The 20,130-nt window shown below is 38.4% G+C and overlaps 2 protein-coding genes across 2 annotated transcripts in view; both read right to left on the bottom strand.

The window, feature by feature from the left end:
• PGGT1B (protein geranylgeranyltransferase type I subunit beta) overlaps positions 1-3,138 on the bottom strand; it is a 55,559-nt gene extending 52,421 nt beyond the window's left edge. Inside the window, exon 1 of the mRNA XM_005890860.3 lies at positions 2,974-3,138. Coding sequence (XP_005890922.1) covers positions 2,974-3,113 — 140 coding nt within the window. The 5' untranslated portion in view covers positions 3,114-3,138. The remainder of the gene's footprint in view (positions 1-2,973) is intronic.
• A 4,063-nt stretch (positions 3,139-7,201) lies between these two features.
• Positions 7,202-20,130, bottom strand: part of CCDC112 (coiled-coil domain containing 112) — a 30,232-nt gene continuing 17,303 nt past the window's right edge. The window contains exons 4-10 of the mRNA XM_070377197.1: positions 17,838-17,927; positions 15,476-15,551; positions 14,690-15,080; positions 10,853-11,263; positions 9,335-9,430; positions 8,038-8,156; positions 7,202-7,807 (exon numbers count right to left, since the gene is read on the bottom strand). Of these exons, the coding sequence (XP_070233298.1) occupies positions 7,777-7,807; positions 8,038-8,156; positions 9,335-9,430; positions 10,853-11,263; positions 14,690-15,080; positions 15,476-15,551; positions 17,838-17,927 (1,214 nt within the window). The 3' untranslated portion in view covers positions 7,202-7,776. The remainder of the gene's footprint in view (positions 7,808-8,037; positions 8,157-9,334; positions 9,431-10,852; positions 11,264-14,689; positions 15,081-15,475; positions 15,552-17,837; positions 17,928-20,130) is intronic.

The following is a 20,130-nucleotide window of genomic DNA, read 5'->3' on the forward strand; positions in this document are numbered from 1 at the left end:
AGAATAGAAAGACTTTGTAAATGTCTTAGAAACAAAACAAATTGTCTAAACCCTTCTAGAAGAGCTGGATCTGTAAAAATAACAGACTATGGTCAATATTTTGCTTCTCAATTTAAAAAGACCTATTTTAATGCCCACTGCCCAAATACAAATGACAACAATATCACATAACCAAAAAGCTCTCTAAACCATTCATGAAAAGAAACCTGCTCACTGATAAAGCTCACAATCCAAGGCCTATATTCACCTGAGTTAACTAGTAACTACCACTTTTCAGAAGATAAAAGAAAAACCTGAGTGAACCTTTTAATTTTCATAAAGCCACTATTAGAAAAATAAAATAAAAATAAAAGTATTCTATTGGTCAGGCTAAAAGAGAGAGAGAAATGATTTTACCAAAATGATGTGTCAGAAAATGAGAGTCTAAATGTCTAGTTCAATAGTAGCCTTCCCAGGAGTCAGCTGCTTCCTATCTATCAGTAAAAAGAAGTGAACACAGGAATACCTGAATCGTAGGTTCCAGGGGTCCCCAACCTCTAGGATCTAACACCTGATGATGTGAGTTGAAGCTGATATCATAATGGGAATAAACTGCACAATAAATGTAATGTGCTCGAATCCTGCACCGCCCTCCCCACTCCTCTCCGTCCACGGAAAATCGTCTTCCACGAACCTGGTCCCTGGTGCCAAATAGCTCGGGTACTGCTGCTTTACACCATATCCTCATACGCAGGCATATGGCAGCCCCTCAATAAATGCTTGTGAAATTTAACTACAATACCAGCTAACAGTTATGACTTAGTTAACACGCTGTTTTATCTTAAGTAAAAATTTTGTGACTGGGCACCTTTGCTTAAAAAGTTGAAGCTTCTTTCACAAGCATCTTAAAGTCAATTATGAATCACATACACCACAAAAGGATTTAATGCTGAACTAAGGAGAGTAAAAAGTTTGAATCAAGAAATACTGAAAAACTGCTAAAAAAATCACTACAAAAACCAGTATGTGCAGAGTATCTTAAATGTGGTTATTAACTGAGCCATTAAAAAAATCCAAAGTGATTAGGTAACAAACATGAAGCATAAAAAGAATATAATTAATATTTCTTTACTAGCACATTATATTACATATCTGTTATCTAATACACAATGCCTGGTGTAAATTCTAAGATTATATGGTTATTAAATCAATTGAAGTTAATTGTTTAATAAGATAATTTTTGCTGCTTTACTTATGCTATGAGCAAGATTAGAGTTTACTGCCAATATACATTAGTCTATATGGTTTTGTCCTTGCTGAATTTTAAAGAGATCAAACAGAGTGGCATTTTGAAAAAGCAACACAGACCTGTGGTAGCTACAAGCAAAGTTCAACTGTTCAACAGTCAAAACAGGATGACATTTTTCATTCAAATGCCTTAAATTCACATAAAATTAATCATCATAAACTGTGATTTACCAGTATATTTCTAAACATCCCAATCAATTGACTGAGTTTTGGAAATGCTAATTTAATTTAGGTCAAAACATAGGCTCTACTAGTCAGTCAATGCACATGGATGGAGAAAGGAATATAAATGATGCTTCACTCCTTCTTTAGCAAAAATCTGCTCATCTTTCAGGGCTAAGCTCAGAATGACTACTGAACAAAATTATGTACTTATTGCCTGCCTTTAGGCCAGATTAGTCAAGGATCTAGTGCAATGCTGTCCAGCAGGACTTTTTGAGATGACGGAAATGTTGAAACACAAAAACCACATGCCAATGTGGTGACTGAGCACTTGAAGTGTGGTAGCTACTGCAAACAGAGGAAGTGATTTTTAAGTTTTATTTAACTTTAATTCAAATTTAAATATCCAAATGTGGCTACCAAATCGGATGAAGCAGTCCAGGTGTTACAGAAGTAAACAAGAAAGACAAAAACTGTGCCTTCCTGAAGTCTACAATCCTGTGTGAAAGATATTAAATCAATCAATCAATATATAATTTCAGGTGGTGACTGGAAGTAGTCTCTTTTGGAAAGGGTGATTAGGGAAAGTCTAAAGAAATCTGGTTTAGGAACCTATTGAAAGCCCTATTGAAACTGCCTGCGTGTCTTGTTCAGCTGTCCTCCAGCACCTATATAATATTTCTTGACCGTGTATGCAGAAGTAATCTATAAAACTTCCCAAACTGACCCAGTCATGAAAGGGTCAAACCGTTTAACCCCAGGCTCAGTTAAGAAAACACGGAAAGAGATCAGAGCAAAACCAATCTGCCTTCTCTTCCAAGCCAGTGCAAGGCATCTTTGGAATCTTACTTTGAAATACAGGAATGCAGAGCAAAGATCGCCTCCTCCTCTCGTTCTTCTCATCCCGACTTATACTCTGAATGGCTAATTCAGTTTCTTAGCCTCTGCCAGATCACAGTCCTCAGACAACCCTAACTCACAATACTACTGCAAATCAAACTTTAACAGGCTGCTCCAACCAATACTGCACCTTGTACGCCAATCCTTAGACTTATAATCCTGGAAAGTTCTTATCTACGGAAACCTTAGAGGCTCTCTGCCGCTCCTATACATTGAACGCCTTACAGACATTCAATGAAGAGTTAATGACCTTACGGAGGCAAGGGAAGCACTGGAGATTATTAGTTAAAATACGATAACAAATACTCTTTTTATACTCCGAAGTGAGGCCAAGTGACTCACAGGCTCGGGGAAGCAGCTCAGAGTTGATACGAAAAAATGTTTGGGAAGTGAAAAAGGGCGGAACCTGAAGATTCCAAAAGCCCGCGACTTCCAGCTCGTCCCAGCCCTCTCGCCTTAGCTCGCGGGAGCAATGGGGACCGCACCACGGCCCGGGAGGCGAGGCAGTACCCAGTGGGCGGCGGCGCAGCCCTCTGCGGGCGCCCACTAAGCCGCCAAGCTCCGCAGCGTCTTTCGGGGGGCCGGGCCCCGTGTCGGCCCCGCTGACTGTGAGCTACCGATTACCTGCTGGTCTCGAGCGAAGAGTAGCGCTCAGGCAAAACCTGGAGGCAGCGCTGGAAGAACCGCACGTGCCGGTCTCGCAGGAAATCCAACCGCTCTCCCTCTCCGCTCCCCGTCGGCCGCTCATCCTGCGTGGCCGCCATACTGCTACGGAAACGACGTCTGCGGCGACCCGGAAGCAGTTGGCGCGCGGCTCTAAGGGAACCGAGGGGCGACACCTGGGTGGCGTGCGTGGGGAGGGGGCGTGCGTGGGGAGGGGGCGTGCGTGGGGAGGGGGCGTGCGTGGGGAGGGGGCGTGCGTGGGGAGGGGGCGTGCGTGGGGAGGGGGCGTGCGTCCGCCCCCACCCCAGCTGGCGATTGAAACTACACGCTGTCAACCGAAGGCCTTACGCGGCAATTTCTCCCTCAGATTTCCCCTTTGGTGGGGCACGATCTTTCCTTTTTGTACTCTAAGCCCAAAGCTTTGGAAACACCTTTTAAACCCTGTAAGATTCAGCCAACAAATCCTTCCAGAACTTTTATCTTCGTTCGATTTTTGGGAAGAAGTGCAAGGTCAATAGCTTCAAAGTCGTTTTGAAAAAATTAGGGCCCTAAACAACATGAAGATGGTATATACGAAAACCGAAATAGGTCAGTATAGAGTTGCCAACAGATTCATTTTTGAAGGGCCACAGTTTTAAGCTGAATGGGGAAAATCTACAAAACTAATACAGAGATAACTAAATGCTCATTAAATCATTATCGACGCTACACAAGAGATGTTTCTACTCCTCTAGAATACCAGGAATTGCATGTGCATGCGCCCGCGCGCGCACACACACACACACCACTGTTGATTCGCATACGAGGGTTTGTATCGCACACACACCACTGCTGATTTGCATATGAGGGTTTGTATCATTTTCTTTTAGGAGACTAGAGATTGTACTCTTTAAGTCAGTGTGTCATCCAGCATCAATAATGCATCAATATGCAACAGCAAATAAATGCTAGGTGTTCTACAAATAGGCATATGCTAGAAAATGAAACAGCATAAGCTTCTTTTTAATTTTCTTCAAAAAGAGGGATTTCAGTTGCTTCAGCCATACATTCTTCCCTTTAAAAGTTTATGAGGTAGTCTTAGGGGAAAATATCCACGCAAGGATCCGGTCTGAACTCGGGTTTTTACAGTCAGCTAATACAAGTTTACTAAAAAGCCTCTTGATGAAAGTGAAAGTGGAGAGTGAAAAAGTTGGCTTAAAGCTCAACATTCAGAAAACGAAGATCATGGCATCCGGTCCCATCACTTCATGGGAAATAGATGGGGAAACAGTGGAAACAGTGTCAGACTTTATTTTTCTGGGCTCCAAAATCACTGCAGATGGTGACTGCAGCCATGAAATTAAAAGACGCTTACTCCTTGGAAGGAAAGTTATGACCAACCTAGATAGCATATTCAAAAGCAGAGACATTACTTTGCCAACAAAGGTCCGTCTACTCAAGGCTATGGTTTTTCCTGTGGTCATGTATGGATGTGAAATTTGGACTGTGAAGAAGGCTGAGCGCCGAAGAATTGATGCCTTTGAACTGTGGTGTTGGAGAGAGAGTCCCTTGGACTACAAGGAGATCCAACCAGTCCATTCTGAAGGAGATCAGCCCTGGGATTTCTTTGGAAGGAATGATGCTAAAGCTGAAACTCCAGTACTTTGGCCACCTCATGCGAAGAGTTGACTCACTGGAAAAGACTCTGATGCTGGGAGGGATTGGGGGCAGGAGGACAAGGGGACGACAGAGGATGAGATGGCTGGATGGCATCACTGACTTGATGGATGTGAGTGTGAGTGAACTCCGGGAGTTGGTGATGGACAGGGAGGCCTGGAGTGCTGCGATTCATGGGGTCGCAAAGAGTCGGACACGACTGAGCGACTGATCTGATCTGAATACAAGTTTGAGCATAATTTTGTTAGCCTTCTTAGAAAATGTATTTCTTAAAAAGCATACCATGTGGGCTGGAGTTTTCACCAATCCAAAGCACCCTGAATAATGTTAGGTACTAGTAACTAATTATTCAGGTATTCCTACATGTCTTTAACAAATACTACATTAACAAACTGCCAGGTATGGGCAGAGGGCTGTCCTCGGTGCTTCTGTACAAATATGGAGGCCAAGAGTCATTGTCCATAGGTATGTCCAGTCTAAAGGAGTTTTCATTCCATGATTACAATGAAGATTTTTCTCACTTGCACAGATACACCACCAAATGGCTGAAGCTATTCAAAGCTCAGACAGAAAGACAATCTATTCAACCTGGCTCTTAGCGGGAAGCCAAATATTTCATCTGATTCTCAGCTCAAGAACCACTAATATGATCCAAATGGAGAAAATATTTCTATGGTGGACTCACTGAGAGAGAATATACTTCCTAGGTAAGTAATCACCCACTTTTTCATGGGTGATTCTGACCATACAAGAATTCTGACATACATATGACAGAATCTAGCCCTTCACATAGAATGTCACTGCACATTATTAGCTAAAAAATGTAGACCACAAGTCTTCAAAGTATAGGAATGACAGAGTATGTATAAAATTGAATATTATTTAGCTATTAAATGATAATGTTTGAATTATATAGAAACATAGAAAAATTGTACGTGCTGTAATGCTAAGTGATAATAGTATAGTATCTAAAATGTACTCTAAGAATAGCTATTTAAAATATGTAGGTATATTTTCAGAAGAAGTTACCTTCAGAGTAGTAGAACTGTGGGTGCTTTATAACATTTTTCCTTTAGTGTTTTTTCCTCAATTTCTTAATCCAGTGTAAGACCTGTTTATCTGACCTCTTTTCCACGAGCCTGTAACTGAAGACATTATGTTTACTCTGCATCCTTTATACAAAGGATCCATATGATAAATTCCTTATTTGTTTCAGATACAACTAGAAGGACAAGTTTCTTCAAAATACTATAAACAAAATTAAGCAAAAACTGTAAGAATCATCTCACCCAATACAATAGGCTTACCTTAAATGCGGGAAACAGAAAGCTGTATTTGTGTACAACAAAAAAGCAACATGTCAGAAAGCAATGCATAAGAAACCTTTACTTTGCTCTATCCTGTTGTTATTCAGTTCTGTTTTTAAATTCTCTTGTCCTGTTGTTTGTATTTTATTTCTAAGCCACCTCAAATCATTTTAAAAAGTTAAGGAGAACAAGTGCAACAAATAAAATGGGCATTCCTGAGTAACAGTGTTTTATATTAATTCTCTCTTTTTGCACCAAGAATTGTATAAATAGAATTCAGTTTCCAAAATCTGGAAGCCATCTACTTTGAATATTAACTGTGAAATAAGAAAAGGTTTTAAACACTACTCCTAGTAAATTTGTATCTAAATCATTTGACCTAAATGATCAAATTATAATTAACATACCCTGAGATAAAAGTTATAAGAAATGAAGTTTCTTATATTTGTCATGTATGTGATGCCCTTCCTGTAAGGTGGGAACTACTTAAAGTTAGGAACTAAGATTTAAAATTTTTTTTTTTCATAAAATTGAGTCGAATGAAGTTAAATTGTATTTTCATTTATAAAAGTTTGGAAATTTTAAAACTGACTCTTTTGACCAAACGTATTGGTCTAGCAATTTAAAAAATTTTAAATACTACTAAGAAATATCATAGTCCTTTAAAGTCAGCTTACTTTTCCGATGCTGTTAAAAACAAAACTTTCACATCTTGAGGCAAACAAAGCACCAAAGAAAACTGCATCAGCTGAGAAGATGTGAAGGACCCAGGTTTATAAACGTGTGGGGCTCAGGAAGAAGATGTGAAGGACCCAGGTTTATAAACGTGTGGGGCTCAGGAAGAAGATGTGAAGGACACAGGTTTATAAATGTGTGGGCCCAGGAAGAAGATGTGAAGGACACAGGTTTATAAACATGTGGGCCCAGGAAGAAGATGTGAAGGACACAGGTTTATAAATGTGTGGGCCCAGGAAGAAGATGTGAAGGACACAGGTTTATAAACGTGTGGGGCCCAGGAAGAAGATGTGAAAGACCCAGGTTTATAAACGTGTGGGGCCCAGGAAGAAGATGTGAAAGACCCAGGTTTATAAATGTGTGGGCCCAGGAAGAAGATGTGAAGGACACAGGTTTATAAATGTGTGGGCCCAGGAAGGCTGAACGGAGACGTGGAACAGCTGAAGGAGACCAGTAAGATTGTATATCAATAATGCAAATAACAGAATATATAGGAGGTGAGAGGTGTATTTTTAAAATAAATATTTTCCTTATAAAACAAAGCATGCGTCAAACAAATACAAAATATTTGTTACACAAAAATGTAGTAACTGACAAATTACCAATTTGTTAAACTTAGAAAAAGTTCTAACTTATTTCATAACTCAAAAGAAAAAACTTAAAATTTTTGTTACTCAAGTTAATTTAGTTCCAAGTTATAAATGGTACAAAATCTTGGTTTAAAAATGTCACTCTATGATTGTCTCAATTTATTTTGCCATGCCATGACAAAAAAAAAAATCTTTCAAATGTTTTAAGTATTTAAATAAAATACTGTTTCTAACATAAACTTATTCAAAGAACTTTTACATCAGTAGGCCAACATGTATTAATTACCCTCTTAGTATAAACAAGAAACACTAATGACAATGCGTTGTAGAACTTAATACCTGCCAATTCACATGCAACACAATAATCAATCTGAAGAGGCTAATAAAATTTTAAGGACATGGTCATTCTCTCCTCCTGTAACTCCATATGCTAACATTCTCATCAACTGAATGACAATTTCATGATCCCATATTTTCTAAACTCCTTGTCTCCAGGTTGGAATAGCCCTAAGGAGAAGAAGAAAAGAGAGTATAAATATGTAGGGTATTTTTTTAAAGTCTTGATTAAATGTTAACTTTTAAAAAGTATATAGATTTGTTTTATCTATACACTCTTTAAAAAGTTTATAATAAACTATTATAAAATATAATATATATAAATTACATAAAATATATACAGTTCATATACAGTTTATTAGATTATTATAGAGTGAACACCATTCTAACTCCTTCTTTACCTATGTGGGATATGTAGAAGTGGCCCAGAGCCTGTTGGTCCTATCTTTTTGGTCCGTTCTTCCCAACCTTTGGTAGGTTTGTAAAGTCTAGAGGGATCTCTACTAACATTGTTTTCAACCTGTAATCGGAAGTAAAATGAGTGCCAGTTAATTTAAATGAACTATTCAGTTTGTACTTGTAAGATCTTTAGTAACAGAAAGCAGGTTTAAGAAAAATATTTGATATTCCCTAGACAGAAATAAAACTGTTAATAACCTCTTCAGTAAACTTCTAATTGTGCTCATACAGCTAAAATAAAATTTGGATTACATCAATCTACTAATAAAATGTTAATTTATTTTTTCTAGTTACTTTATTCTACTTCGCTGTTGTATTTTTTTGTATTTCTCTCATGAGGGAAATTGGAGAAGGCACTGGCACCCCACTCCAGTACTCTTGCCTGGAAAATCCCATGGATGGAGGAACCTGGTAGGCTGCAGTCCATGGGGTTGCTACGGACACGACTGAGCAACTTCACTTTCACTTTTCACTTTCATGCATTGAAGAAGGAAATGGCAACCCACTCCAGTGTTCTTGCCTGGAGAATCCCAGGGACAGGGGAGCCTGGTGGGCTGCCGTCTATGGGGTCACACGACTGAAGCGACTTAGCAGCAGCAGCAGCAGCATGAGGAAAATGTAACACAGCAAACTATGACGGACAATAAATTTAAGATAAATAACCACCAGTAAGTAGTCCTTTGTTTCATCTGTGAGAGTCACTAGTATCTTTATCACCAATGAAATTCAACAATGCTCATAGCTGCTATAGATCTAAAGTATAGGCTCATATAGGAAGAATGGGGGCTTCTCTGGTGGCTCCGACAATAAAGTATCCGCCTGCAATGCAGAAAACCTGGGTTCAATCTCTGGGTTGGGAAGATCCCCTGGAGAAGGGAAAGGCTATCTACTCCAGTATTCTTGCCTGGAGAATTCCATGAACAAAGGGGCCTTGTGGGCCACAGCCCATGAGGTTGCAAACAGTTATACATAAATGAGCAATTAACACTTTCACTTTTTTTCACATAGGAAGAATAAAGAAAAGAATGAAGAGCAAGAAGAAAGAAGGAATTTAGGATAAAAGAAAACGAGGTGCTTATAATGTGAAATGGTAGAATTAAACAGTTGCTTTGTAATTTGTAAATAAGTATGAAATAAAGGAGATGGAGATAAAAGAGAACTGGATTTTACGTTTGGAGCCTTACAAATAAAAGAATTATGATAATAACAATGAAAATAATTAATCTCAGTGTAGAGTACCTTTTCTTTTAATTTTGCCAGTTTTCTTTGTTTTTCTGCCTTCTCATCTTCCTTTAATTGTCTATTCAGAATTTTCAATTCAAGTTTATGTAAATCCTAAAAGACATATACCAACAAAAAAGATAACATTAAGAAGTAAAATTAACTAGAATTTATTTCAAAGTTTAGTTGCTTGCATGTAAAATTAAATTACCTTAAATAGCAATATACCTTTAATATCAACTTTTTCCAAAAAAAGAAAATCTAAGAGCTTTATTTTCTCTGAATATCAACGTAACACATGCACATCCTTTCTGAATCACTTTCTTTCAACTGTTTCTTGTTTTATTTTATGGGTCAATCTAAAACTTCCTTTCTTTTAATGGGTAAAATTTTCAGTTATCAATACAGAGATGTCTGGTTTTAGATCTCTTGCATTATACTTTCTGTGCAATACAAGGTTTTCTTTTTTTCTAAGTCTTTTATTATGTGACTTGCTTGCTTTTTTGGGGAATGGATCTTTGGTTAGGGAGATTTTTATTTTTTATATGAGCCAAAAGAAATACCATTAGTAATGTGTTATTTTTTATTATTTTCTTTGTGCTTCCCTTATGTTTTGCTTTATAAATGTTGCCTATATTTGCACGTATATTTTGATGCAATTCATAAGTTATCTCTCATTTGTACTCTTTTTCATTTTAAAGTACCCTTCCTTGTCTTTTTTAATATAATTGGACTGAATTCTGCCCTATCTGATGAGACTGCAACTTCTTTCTTTGATTAGGATTTTTCTTGTATACATTTGTTTAAAATCACTATAGCCCTACCTCTCAGCAATAACCTTGATTCCTTTAAGTATATACTGAGTATAATGTGCTAGACCCTGGGGTAAAGCATGAACAAAAAGGACAAAACCTCTGCCTTCATAGAGCTTACACTATGGTAGGAAGCTGGACAGTGACCAAGTAAGCAAATCGCCTACGGGGAAAACCCAGCCAGTGTGGCAGAGCAGACAAGACCTTCATGGCCTGGACTGTGGCTGCCTTTCCAGTCTCGTCTCCTGCTGGCTTCCGTATCCCCCTCGATACTGGCTTCCATCTCCCCCTAAGAATATTGAAGTGTTTACAGTTTCCCCCATAAGCTACTGTTACGCTCCTCCAAGCCGCCCATTCACGCTGTTTCTTCTGCTAGGAAGGAGCTCTCTTTCCTTCCCTTTCAAGACTCAAGTATCGCCTTCTGCCTCACGCAGCTATGTGAGCTTCCCTCCGTGCACTCCACCTCCCCAAGCTGTCTGTCCGCACCTCAAGCGCCACACTGTTTACCATATCACAGCGAAGTCCCCTATCTGCACACCACTCATCCCCACTAGACTATAACCTACTAGAAAGCAGGGAGCACAGCCTACTTATTTTGGTGTACTAATGCTAGGTCCAGGCCAGATACGTAAGAAGCATTCAATTAATTTTTGCCGAATTGAGCCTGGAAGTAATACCTCCATGTGTATCACTGAAAAATTATTCAGGAAATGTATTTACTTACTCTTTCTTGAAACCTGGAAATTTCATCAGCAGCAGTTTTCCTTTTTTCTGCCTTTTCTGTCTTTTCCCGTATCTCCTTTTCAAGTCTCAAAAATTCTTCCTGTTCTTTCTTCTGTTGGGTGTACGTTTCCAGCAGCAATTTCAGTTTACACTGGCGCTGACGCTCTCTCTGCTGCTTTTTCTCTTTCTCTTCTTCCTCTTTTAACTGGGAAGCGTTTTTCATTGACATTTCTATACTTCTCTGTTTTTTCCAAGCTTCAATGGCCAATTTTTGCTTCTTTCTTTGTTCTTCTTTTTGTTTTTGATTATCTTCCTGTTTACTATGAGAAAGTACTTGTATGCTGTCTTTTTCCTTTAATTTGAAAATTTCCTCCTTTTTTTGTTGCTTTTTGGTTTTCCAATGCTGAATAGACTATGTGGTTAAAAAACAACAATAGCAAGAAAAAAATTTTTAATAACCAAAAGCATTTTATTTTTTATTTTAATTTGGCTGCACCGTGAAGCATGTGGCATCTTAGTTCCCCAACCAGTGACCGAACCTGGGCCTCGACAGTGAAAGCACCAAATCTTCACCACTGGACTGCCAGGGAATTCCCGCCAAAACCATTTTAAAATACAACCTCAAATCCGTATCTCTTTCTACATAGTGACTGCAGTATGCTTGTTGCTTAGATTTGAAAAGTGGTTTTTTAAACCAATGCAACTTTTTTCTACTTCTCTTTGTAAAAAATTTAATGTATCTTTTAAAACACTAAATAATGGCTATTCCATTGGCCTTTCTCTTCCTCTTTGAATCACCAGGTACACAAGGACTGCACCTCATGAAGTCTCCTCCTCCCCTTTACCTCCTTCCTTGATGTTCACGGGAAACAGTCCTTTCCTCTGATCATTTCACTTCTGCTTCCAAATTCTCTTTCTAGGCTTATAATCCCTTCTGAGTGACCCATCTCTGGTCAAATTCAGAAAAGGAGTTAAAAGTGAGGTAGGTGAGGATATGTGCTCTGAAGCCAGGTATCTGGGACCAAATCCTGGCTTTTCCAATTACTAGATGTAACCTTGGGTGAGTCGTTACATGTCTCTGTCCTTATTTTGCTCATCTGTAAGTGGTAGGTAGCATTTCTCAAATAGGGTTGTTCTGAAGTTTAAATGAGTCAGTGCTTGGCACATAGTGCTTCAAAAGTATTAAAAAAAAAAGGAAAATAGCTTCATATCTTTATAAGTGGGTATGTAAAGATTATTTAAAATTCTAGCGGGCTTTTCTATGCCATAAAGGAAACTGAATTACTTTTCCCTGAAGTTCCTCATGGTATATCATCCATTTTCATGAAATACATCCTTCTGCTGTGTGTACTATACACAAGACAATGTGAATAGGACCCACAGCTGATTAAACAATACCAGATGCCATCTAGTCCAGTGCTACTCAAAGTACCAGTCCACAACAATATCAGGAATTCATGCCGGAAGGTAAATCAATGTACTGCTTCTTTCAACGAGGAAGTTTTCTATGAAAAAACAGTCACTTGAACTAAATAGCATGCTTACTGGGTAGCTGATTCTTGTATAATCACAATAACTCATTGAAGACCAGAAACAGTTTGCAAACTAACATCCAACCCATGGACCAAGTTTGACCAGCACTGCTCTAGGTGAGATAAGACATGTGCATAAATACTAGAACATATTTTAGAACATGCCATCGCATAGCACACAAGACATATAAACAAGTGTTAGTGAAATTCTGAGGGGTGAGTAGGCAAAAGGAAGCAGCATATGATCTGGGCAGATGCAGGTTAAGTTAGCAGTGGATGGTGGAAGAAAGAAGGAGGTTCCAGAAAGTGAGAACAAGATAAGCAAGAGGACATGGACCACAAAGTTCATGGAACGTCTGAAAAGAAGTATGTTCATTTAGGCAAAACATACGATATATTAAAGGAAGTGGGAGATAAGAATGGTAAACTTTCTACTCAACCTTCTCAGCTCAACAGATTTAAAATGCATTTCTGGACTTGCCTGGCCACCCAGTGGTTAAGACTCTATGCTTTCACCTCAGGGGGCATGGGTTTGGTCCCTGCTCAGGGAACTTATAATATCCTGCATGCCGCAGGGTGCAGCCAAAAAAACCCCAAAATACAGAACTGCATTCCTGATGCTATACTCCCAAACTTCCCACTTCTCCTCGAACATGTCCTGCTTCTGTAAATGACATCTCCTCTTTCACACTCTTTCCTATATCACCCTGACATTCAATCAGTCATCAGGGATCAGGAAACACGGTGGCTGGGAACAAGAAGAGAAAGCCAGAATCTAGGTGGTTTACCTTTATTACAAGAAGCATAGTTAAGGAACACTGTCTGTTCCTTTACCCTAGACAGGTGGTTCTGGAACTTGAGTTTGTTAACAGAATAACCTAGAGGCTTTATTTAAACTCAGATTTCGGCCCCACCCTCTGAGTTCAGACCAGGTCTGGGGTTGGACCCTGCTAAATTCTGACAAGTTCCCAGGTGACGCTGACTTTGCTAGTCCTCAGACCACCTTCCTGGCCCCTGGAAAAAAATCTCAAATAATTCTTGTGCGTGAAGTCACTCAGTCGTGTCCGACTCTTTGTGACCCCATGGACTATAGCCTACCAGGTTCCTCCGTCCATGGGATTTTCCAGGCAAGAATACTGGACTGGGTAGCCACTTCCTTCTCCAGGAGATCTTCCCAACCCAGGGATTGAACCCGGGTCTCCCGCATTGTAGGCAGACGCTTTACCGTCTGAGCCACCAGGGAAGTCCAAATAATTCTTATTAGATTGTTATTTTGAGTTTTAAAAAATGACTTATGTTTCAAAATGTTTTCTTAAAGTTTTAAGTGTCGACCTTATGAACATTCAACTTATTTTGGAGAGAAACAATAGCAACAACAAACCACCAGTTATTTCCTCTAATACTTTACATGTAAAATCAAGTATTTCTTTAATGCTCCTTTTTGGGTATGTTGCCAGCTGAATCGTCATACCTTTCTTGTCAAACCAAACTGAATTAAAGTTTATTGCGCTCAAGTCTAAAAAAAAAAAAAACTTAGGACTATCTAAGCCTATGGTTCTTGACCAGGGGCCATTTCTACCCTCCAGAGGACGTCTGGTAATGTCTGGAGATATTTTGATCATCACATTTAAGGTGGTGCTACCAGCATCTACTGGGTGGAGGTCAAGGATGCTGCTAACTGCCCTACAGCGCACAGGACAGCCCTCACAGTGAAGAACTATCCAGTCCAAACAGTCACCAATGCCAGCGAGGAATCCTAATCTAAACCAGAGCCACAATAATATTTTTGTGAAAATGGGACCTTTTAGGTATTTGCTACAATTAAGAGTTACTCTACTCTGGGGTTGCCAAAACTTTGAGTCTTTTAAAATAAGTAGTGCAACTAAAGTTCCAAAACTATTTAGAAACTTTTGAGTCAAAGAATTTTTTTTTCCTACTGCCCTCTTTATTTTCTGTTGCAAATAATGTGGACTTCACTAGTAAGATGACTTATCAAAAGCCTAGTTAAATCTGAATTTCCCATTTCCAGTGGACATAGGATGTTACCATTGTCAGATGTTTTCTGACTCATTGTATTATTTCTTAGAGTAGATTATGCTGGATGTTGAGTATGTCAACTATAGTTCCACTAAAATGACTTAACTTCTCAATGCCTCAGTTTCACCTGCTATGAGACGGGAGAAAACCGTAAACATATCTCATAGGCTGGCACTAAAGTTAATAATGTATGTTAAAGAGTGTAGCACAGTCCTAGTCCTAGAACACAGACATATACAGTAAATAATAGCTATTACAATTCTTATTACCTCTTTTTTTCTTTCTTCCAGGGCCAGAAATTTTTGATACCATTTCTCATGCTGTTGAACTTCATCCTGCGTTCTTCCGGGAAGGTGCTCCAGAACTTCTCCCATGAACACTGGCTTCCCTTTATGCTTGCTTCTCATCTTCACAAAGTTCTGGTGGTCATAATCATCCCAGCCCCCCTGGCGCCCTCCCGTCTCCTGAAGGAACGTTTCAAACTCTACCACTTCTTCTGGAAGAGCACTTGGTGTGACTTTGTCCACAGGAACTTTGCTCAATGCTGCTCTGAAAGCCTTCTCTGTTTCTGAATTACCCAAAGCCCATGTGTCAATTTTTCTTGATATGGCATTCAACTCATTATTAGTTGTTTTCTCTTCTTTAATAAGCTCTTCATATCTAAAATTTTAAAAATAAAAGTTTGAAAAATAAGATACAAACCAATCCAAATTAGCCCTTTGTTTTCCTTCAAATTTTATTATTCCCAACTCTTGATATCTTCTCCACTTCACATTATTAACATTTATAAATCTAAGTCTTCAAAGAGTTTCCTCAGAGGAAAAAACAATCTTTCAAACTCTTATTTGAGAGTTTATAGACTCCAAATATAAATGAAAATTCACTTAAAACATTAAAAGCAGGCTAAAACCTAAAGCAAAAGAGAAGTATTATACTGCTTTTGTGTAAGACTAGTATTAAATTTGTAACAATAAAATAGTTTACATACAACTACCTAAAAAGTTATTGAAAAATAAAGGTAAATAATTTTAAATTAAAATGTGTTTAAAACATACATCAACCTCTGCTCTTCCTTAAAAGTGTTAATTGCATTTTCAATTTCCTCCATCATTTCTCTGAGCTTTTCAACAACTGTAAAAAAAAAAAAAAGGAAAAATTATGTCATATTTTATTATGACTAAGAATTAAAAATTAGGAAGAAAATTAGAATGTTCTCTTAATTAAAAAACATTTCTCAGCCTAAAGGATAAGAAAAAAATGTATTTTTTAAAAAGTAAATTTTTATGATTGAGATTTTTTTTATCACAGATTTTTTCCTAAGCATACATACCTTAAATATTATTTTTTTTCCAAAAAAACTTCTATATCACATATGTTTTCTGTGACTTGCACTTTTTCTTTAACAATATGTTGTAATTAACTTTCCATATCAACATACATATGGTACTTCATTCTTTGTATGGCTACATGGCATTTCGTTGTCTAATGCTACCCTAAATCATTAATTCTCCAACTGATGAATCTTTAAAGAGATGCAATGCTGTAGTAACTATCTTTGCATATTTCTGCATGCTCAAATAAGTATTTTTATTTAATTTTTTAATTTTCATTTTATTTATTTATTTTTTTTTATCACAAGTTGCCAACAGCACTTTATTTAATTTTCATTTTATATTAGACTATCATCGATTAACACTGTGGTGCTAGTTTCAGGTGTACAACAAAGTGATTCAGTTACGAATATACACGTATCTGTTCTTTTTCAAATTCTTTTCATATTCAGGTTGCTATATAATATCAAGCAGAGTCCCCTGTGCTATACAGTAAGTCCCTGTTGCCTATTTATTTTGCAGTACGTACATGTCAATGCCCAACTCCCAATCTATCCCTCCCCCCTCAAATAAGTATTTTTAGAGGATAACTGATTGCTATAAAAAGTATGCCCACTTTACAGTATGTAAAATACTGTCACACTGTCCTTCAAAGAGGCTCGAGCTATTTACAGCTCCTGGGAGTGCTCCTGCTCATGTAATTCCAGCCATTTCCAAATTTGATTATTTTTCCAAATAATCAAAAATTTATTATCATTGATTTAACTGACATTTGTATAATAATTAATAAGCCTGAGCACTTTTCCATGTGTTTTGTGTTTCTTTGGCTATAATATGCAACTTACAATCTTTGCCCATTCTCTTCATCTGTTACCTTTGTTGCTCGGATTTGTAGACACTCTTTACACATTATGGATATTAGCTTTTAAAGTTACATATATATTGCTAATATTACCCTCATTTGTATTTCAACTTTTCTGATAGGTTTGTGGTATTTTTGAATAGTCAATTATGTCCACTTTTTTCTTTATGATTTCTGACTTTTGTCATTCTTATAAATTATATACTCATAAAAATAGTAATCCGTGTTCTTTTCTCATATTTTTAGTGGTTTTGGATATTTACTATTTTTAGTGATTATGCTATAAGCAGTGCATCAGTGCTCTACGTGCAGTCTCACTTCATTCCCACAACTCTGAGTTAGGCTGTATGATTATCTCCATTTCAGAGCTCAGTAAGTGAAAGTTCAAACAGACTGAGTCACTTGCCTAAAACCACGTACCTGACAATTCAAGGATTTGACCCAGCATGTGTCTGATTCTTAAGTCCATACATCTTGAGCACTTTACTGTACTGCTTTGATCTCTCAGGAATGAATGTTGGCATAAGGAAAGAGGTAAGGACCCTATTTCATCTTTCACAAATGACTAAAATTTGCCCTAATACTACTTAGCCATTCCCTCAGGTATTTGAAATGCCTCTGAAAGGCAATAACTTCAATTAGCAAATGATGGGAACAGTAGGCAAAGAATCAAGAATCTTTTCCTCTTTATCAGCTGAACCTGAATCTTTGTATACCACAGATTCTTCATCTGAAGCTGCTACTGCTGCTAAGTCCCTCAGTCGTGTCCGACTCTGTGCAACCCCAGGAACTCTAGTCCACCAGGCTCCTCTGTCCATGGGATACTCCAGGCAAGAATACTGGAGTGGGTTGCCATAGCCTCCCCCAAGGGATCTTCTCGATTCAGCGATCAAACCTGTATCTCTTGTGTCTCCTGTATTGGCAGGCAGGTTCTTTACCACTAGTGCCACCTGGGAAGCCCTATTCATCCTATATATGACATTAATATCTGTTCTACTTCATAATTTATAAGCGTTTGATAGCATTTTAAAGACTAAAAAAAATACATAAACAGCAGATATTACATTTTCCCAATGTTTCCTTATTAATCTCTAACAAAAAGTAAAGTTTACCTCCTCCATTAATGCCAAATAGAAAAATTTATTTTAAAAGTATATATTTTTCTAATGAACAATAGAAAAAACTAATACATAAGAAAAAAATAGAAAATGTAAATTTACTTACAATCAGGTGTAGGCTTGGCATCTTTTAACTGATGCTGAAGTTTCTTTACATTGTTGTATATTTTGGCCAATTGTTGCTGGATTTTTGCTCCTGTAAGGAAGAAGGACATCACCAGATGGTCAACACAGAAATCTGATTGATTATATGCTTTGCAGCCAAAGATGGAAAACCTCTATACAGTCAGCAAAAACAAGACCGAGAGCTGACTGCGGCTCAGATCATGAACTCCTTATTGCCAAATTCAGACTTAAATTGAAGAAAGTAGGGAAAACCACTAGACCATTCAGGTATGACCTAAATCAAATCCCTGATGATTATACAGTGGAAGTGAGAAATAGATTTAAGGGACTAGATCTGATAGACAGAGTGCCTGAAGAACTATGGACGGAGGTTTGTGACAATATACAGGAGACAGGGATCAAGGCCATTCCCGTGGAAAAGAAATGCCAAAATGCAAAATGGCTGTCAGAGGAGGCCTTACAAATAGCTGGAAAAGAAAAGTGAAAAGCAAAGGAGAAAAGGAAAGATATAAGCATCTGAATTCAGAGTTCTAAAGAATAGCAAGGAGAGATAAAAAAGCCTTCCTCAGAGATCAATGCAAAGAAATAGAGGAAAAGAACAGGATGGGAAAGACTAGAGATTTCTTTAAGAAAATTAGAGATACCAAGGGAATATTTCATGCAAAGATGGGTTCGCTAAAGGACAGAAATGGTATGGACCTAACATAAGCAGAAGATATTAAGAAGAGGTGGCAAGAAAACACAGAAGAACTGTACAAAAAAGATCTTCATGACCAAGATAATCATGATGGTGTGATCACTCACCTAGAGCCACACATCCTGGAATGTGAAGTCAAATGGGCCTTAGGAAGCATCACTATGAACAAAGCTAGTGGAGGTGATGGAATTCCAGTTGAGCTATTTCAAATCCAAGATGATGCTGTGAAAGTGCTGCACTCAATATGCCAGCAAATTTGGAAAACTCAGTAGTGGCCACAGGACTGGAAAAGGTCAGTTTTCACTTCAATCCCAAAGATAGGCAATGCCAAAGAATGCTCAAACTACCGCACAATTGCGCTCATCTCACATGCTAGTAAAGTAATGCTCAAAATTCTCCAAGCCAGGCTTCAGCAATACGTGAACTGTGAACTTCCAGATGTTCAAGCTGGGTTTAGAAAAGGCAGAGGAACCAGAGATCAAATTGCCAACATCTGCTGGATCATGGAAAAAGCAAGAGAGTTCCAGAAAAACATCTATTTCTGCTTTATTGACTATGCTAAAGCCTTTGACTGTGTGGATCACAATAAACTGTGGACAATTCTGAAAGAGATGGGAATACCAGACCACCTGACCTGCCTCTTGAGAAACCTATATGCAGGTCAGGAAGCAACAGTTAGAACTGGACATGGAACAACAGACTGGTTCCAAATAGGAAAGGGAGTACGTCAAGGCTGTATATTGTCACCCTGCTTATTTAACTTATATGCAGAGTACATCATGAGAAACGCTGGGCTGGAGGAAGCACAAGCTGGAATCAAGATTGCCGGGAGAAATATCAATAACCTCAGATATGCAGATGACACCACCCTTATGGCAGAAAGTGAAGAGGAACTAAAAAGCCTCTTGATGAAAGTGAAAGTGGAGAGTGAAAAAGTTGGCTTAAAGCTCAACATTCAGAAAACGAAGATCATGGCATCTGGTCCCATCACTTCATGGCAAATAGATGGGGAAACAGTGGAAACAGTGTCAGACTATTTTTCTGGGCTCCAAAATCACTGCAGATGGTGATTTCAGCCATGAAATTAAAAGACGCTTACTCCTTGGAAGGAAAGTTATGACCAACCTAGATAGCATATTCAAAAGCAGAGACATTACTTTGCCAACAAAGGTCCGTCTGGTCAAGGCCATGGTTTTTCCAGTGGTCATGTATGGATGTGAGAGTTGGACTGTGAAGAAAGCTGAGCACTGAAGAATTGATGCTTTTGAACGGATGTGTTGGAGAAGAGTCTTGAGAGTCCCTTGGACTGCAAGGAGATCCAACCAGTCCATCCTAAAGGAGATCAGTCCTGGGTATTCATTGGAAGGACTGATGCTGAGGCTGAAACTCCAATACTTTGGCCACCTCATGTGAAGAGTTGATTCATTGGAAAAGACCCTGATGCTGGGAGGGATATCGGCAGGAGGAGAAGGGGACGACAGAGGATGAGATGGCCGGATGGCATCACCAACTCAATGGACGTGAGTTTGGTAGACTCCAGGAGTTGGTGATGGACAAAGGAGGCCTGGCGTGCTGC

This window comes from Bos mutus, chromosome 10, assembly GCF_027580195.1.
Source record: "Bos mutus isolate GX-2022 chromosome 10, NWIPB_WYAK_1.1, whole genome shotgun sequence".
NCBI lineage: Eukaryota > Metazoa > Chordata > Mammalia > Artiodactyla > Bovidae > Bos > Bos mutus.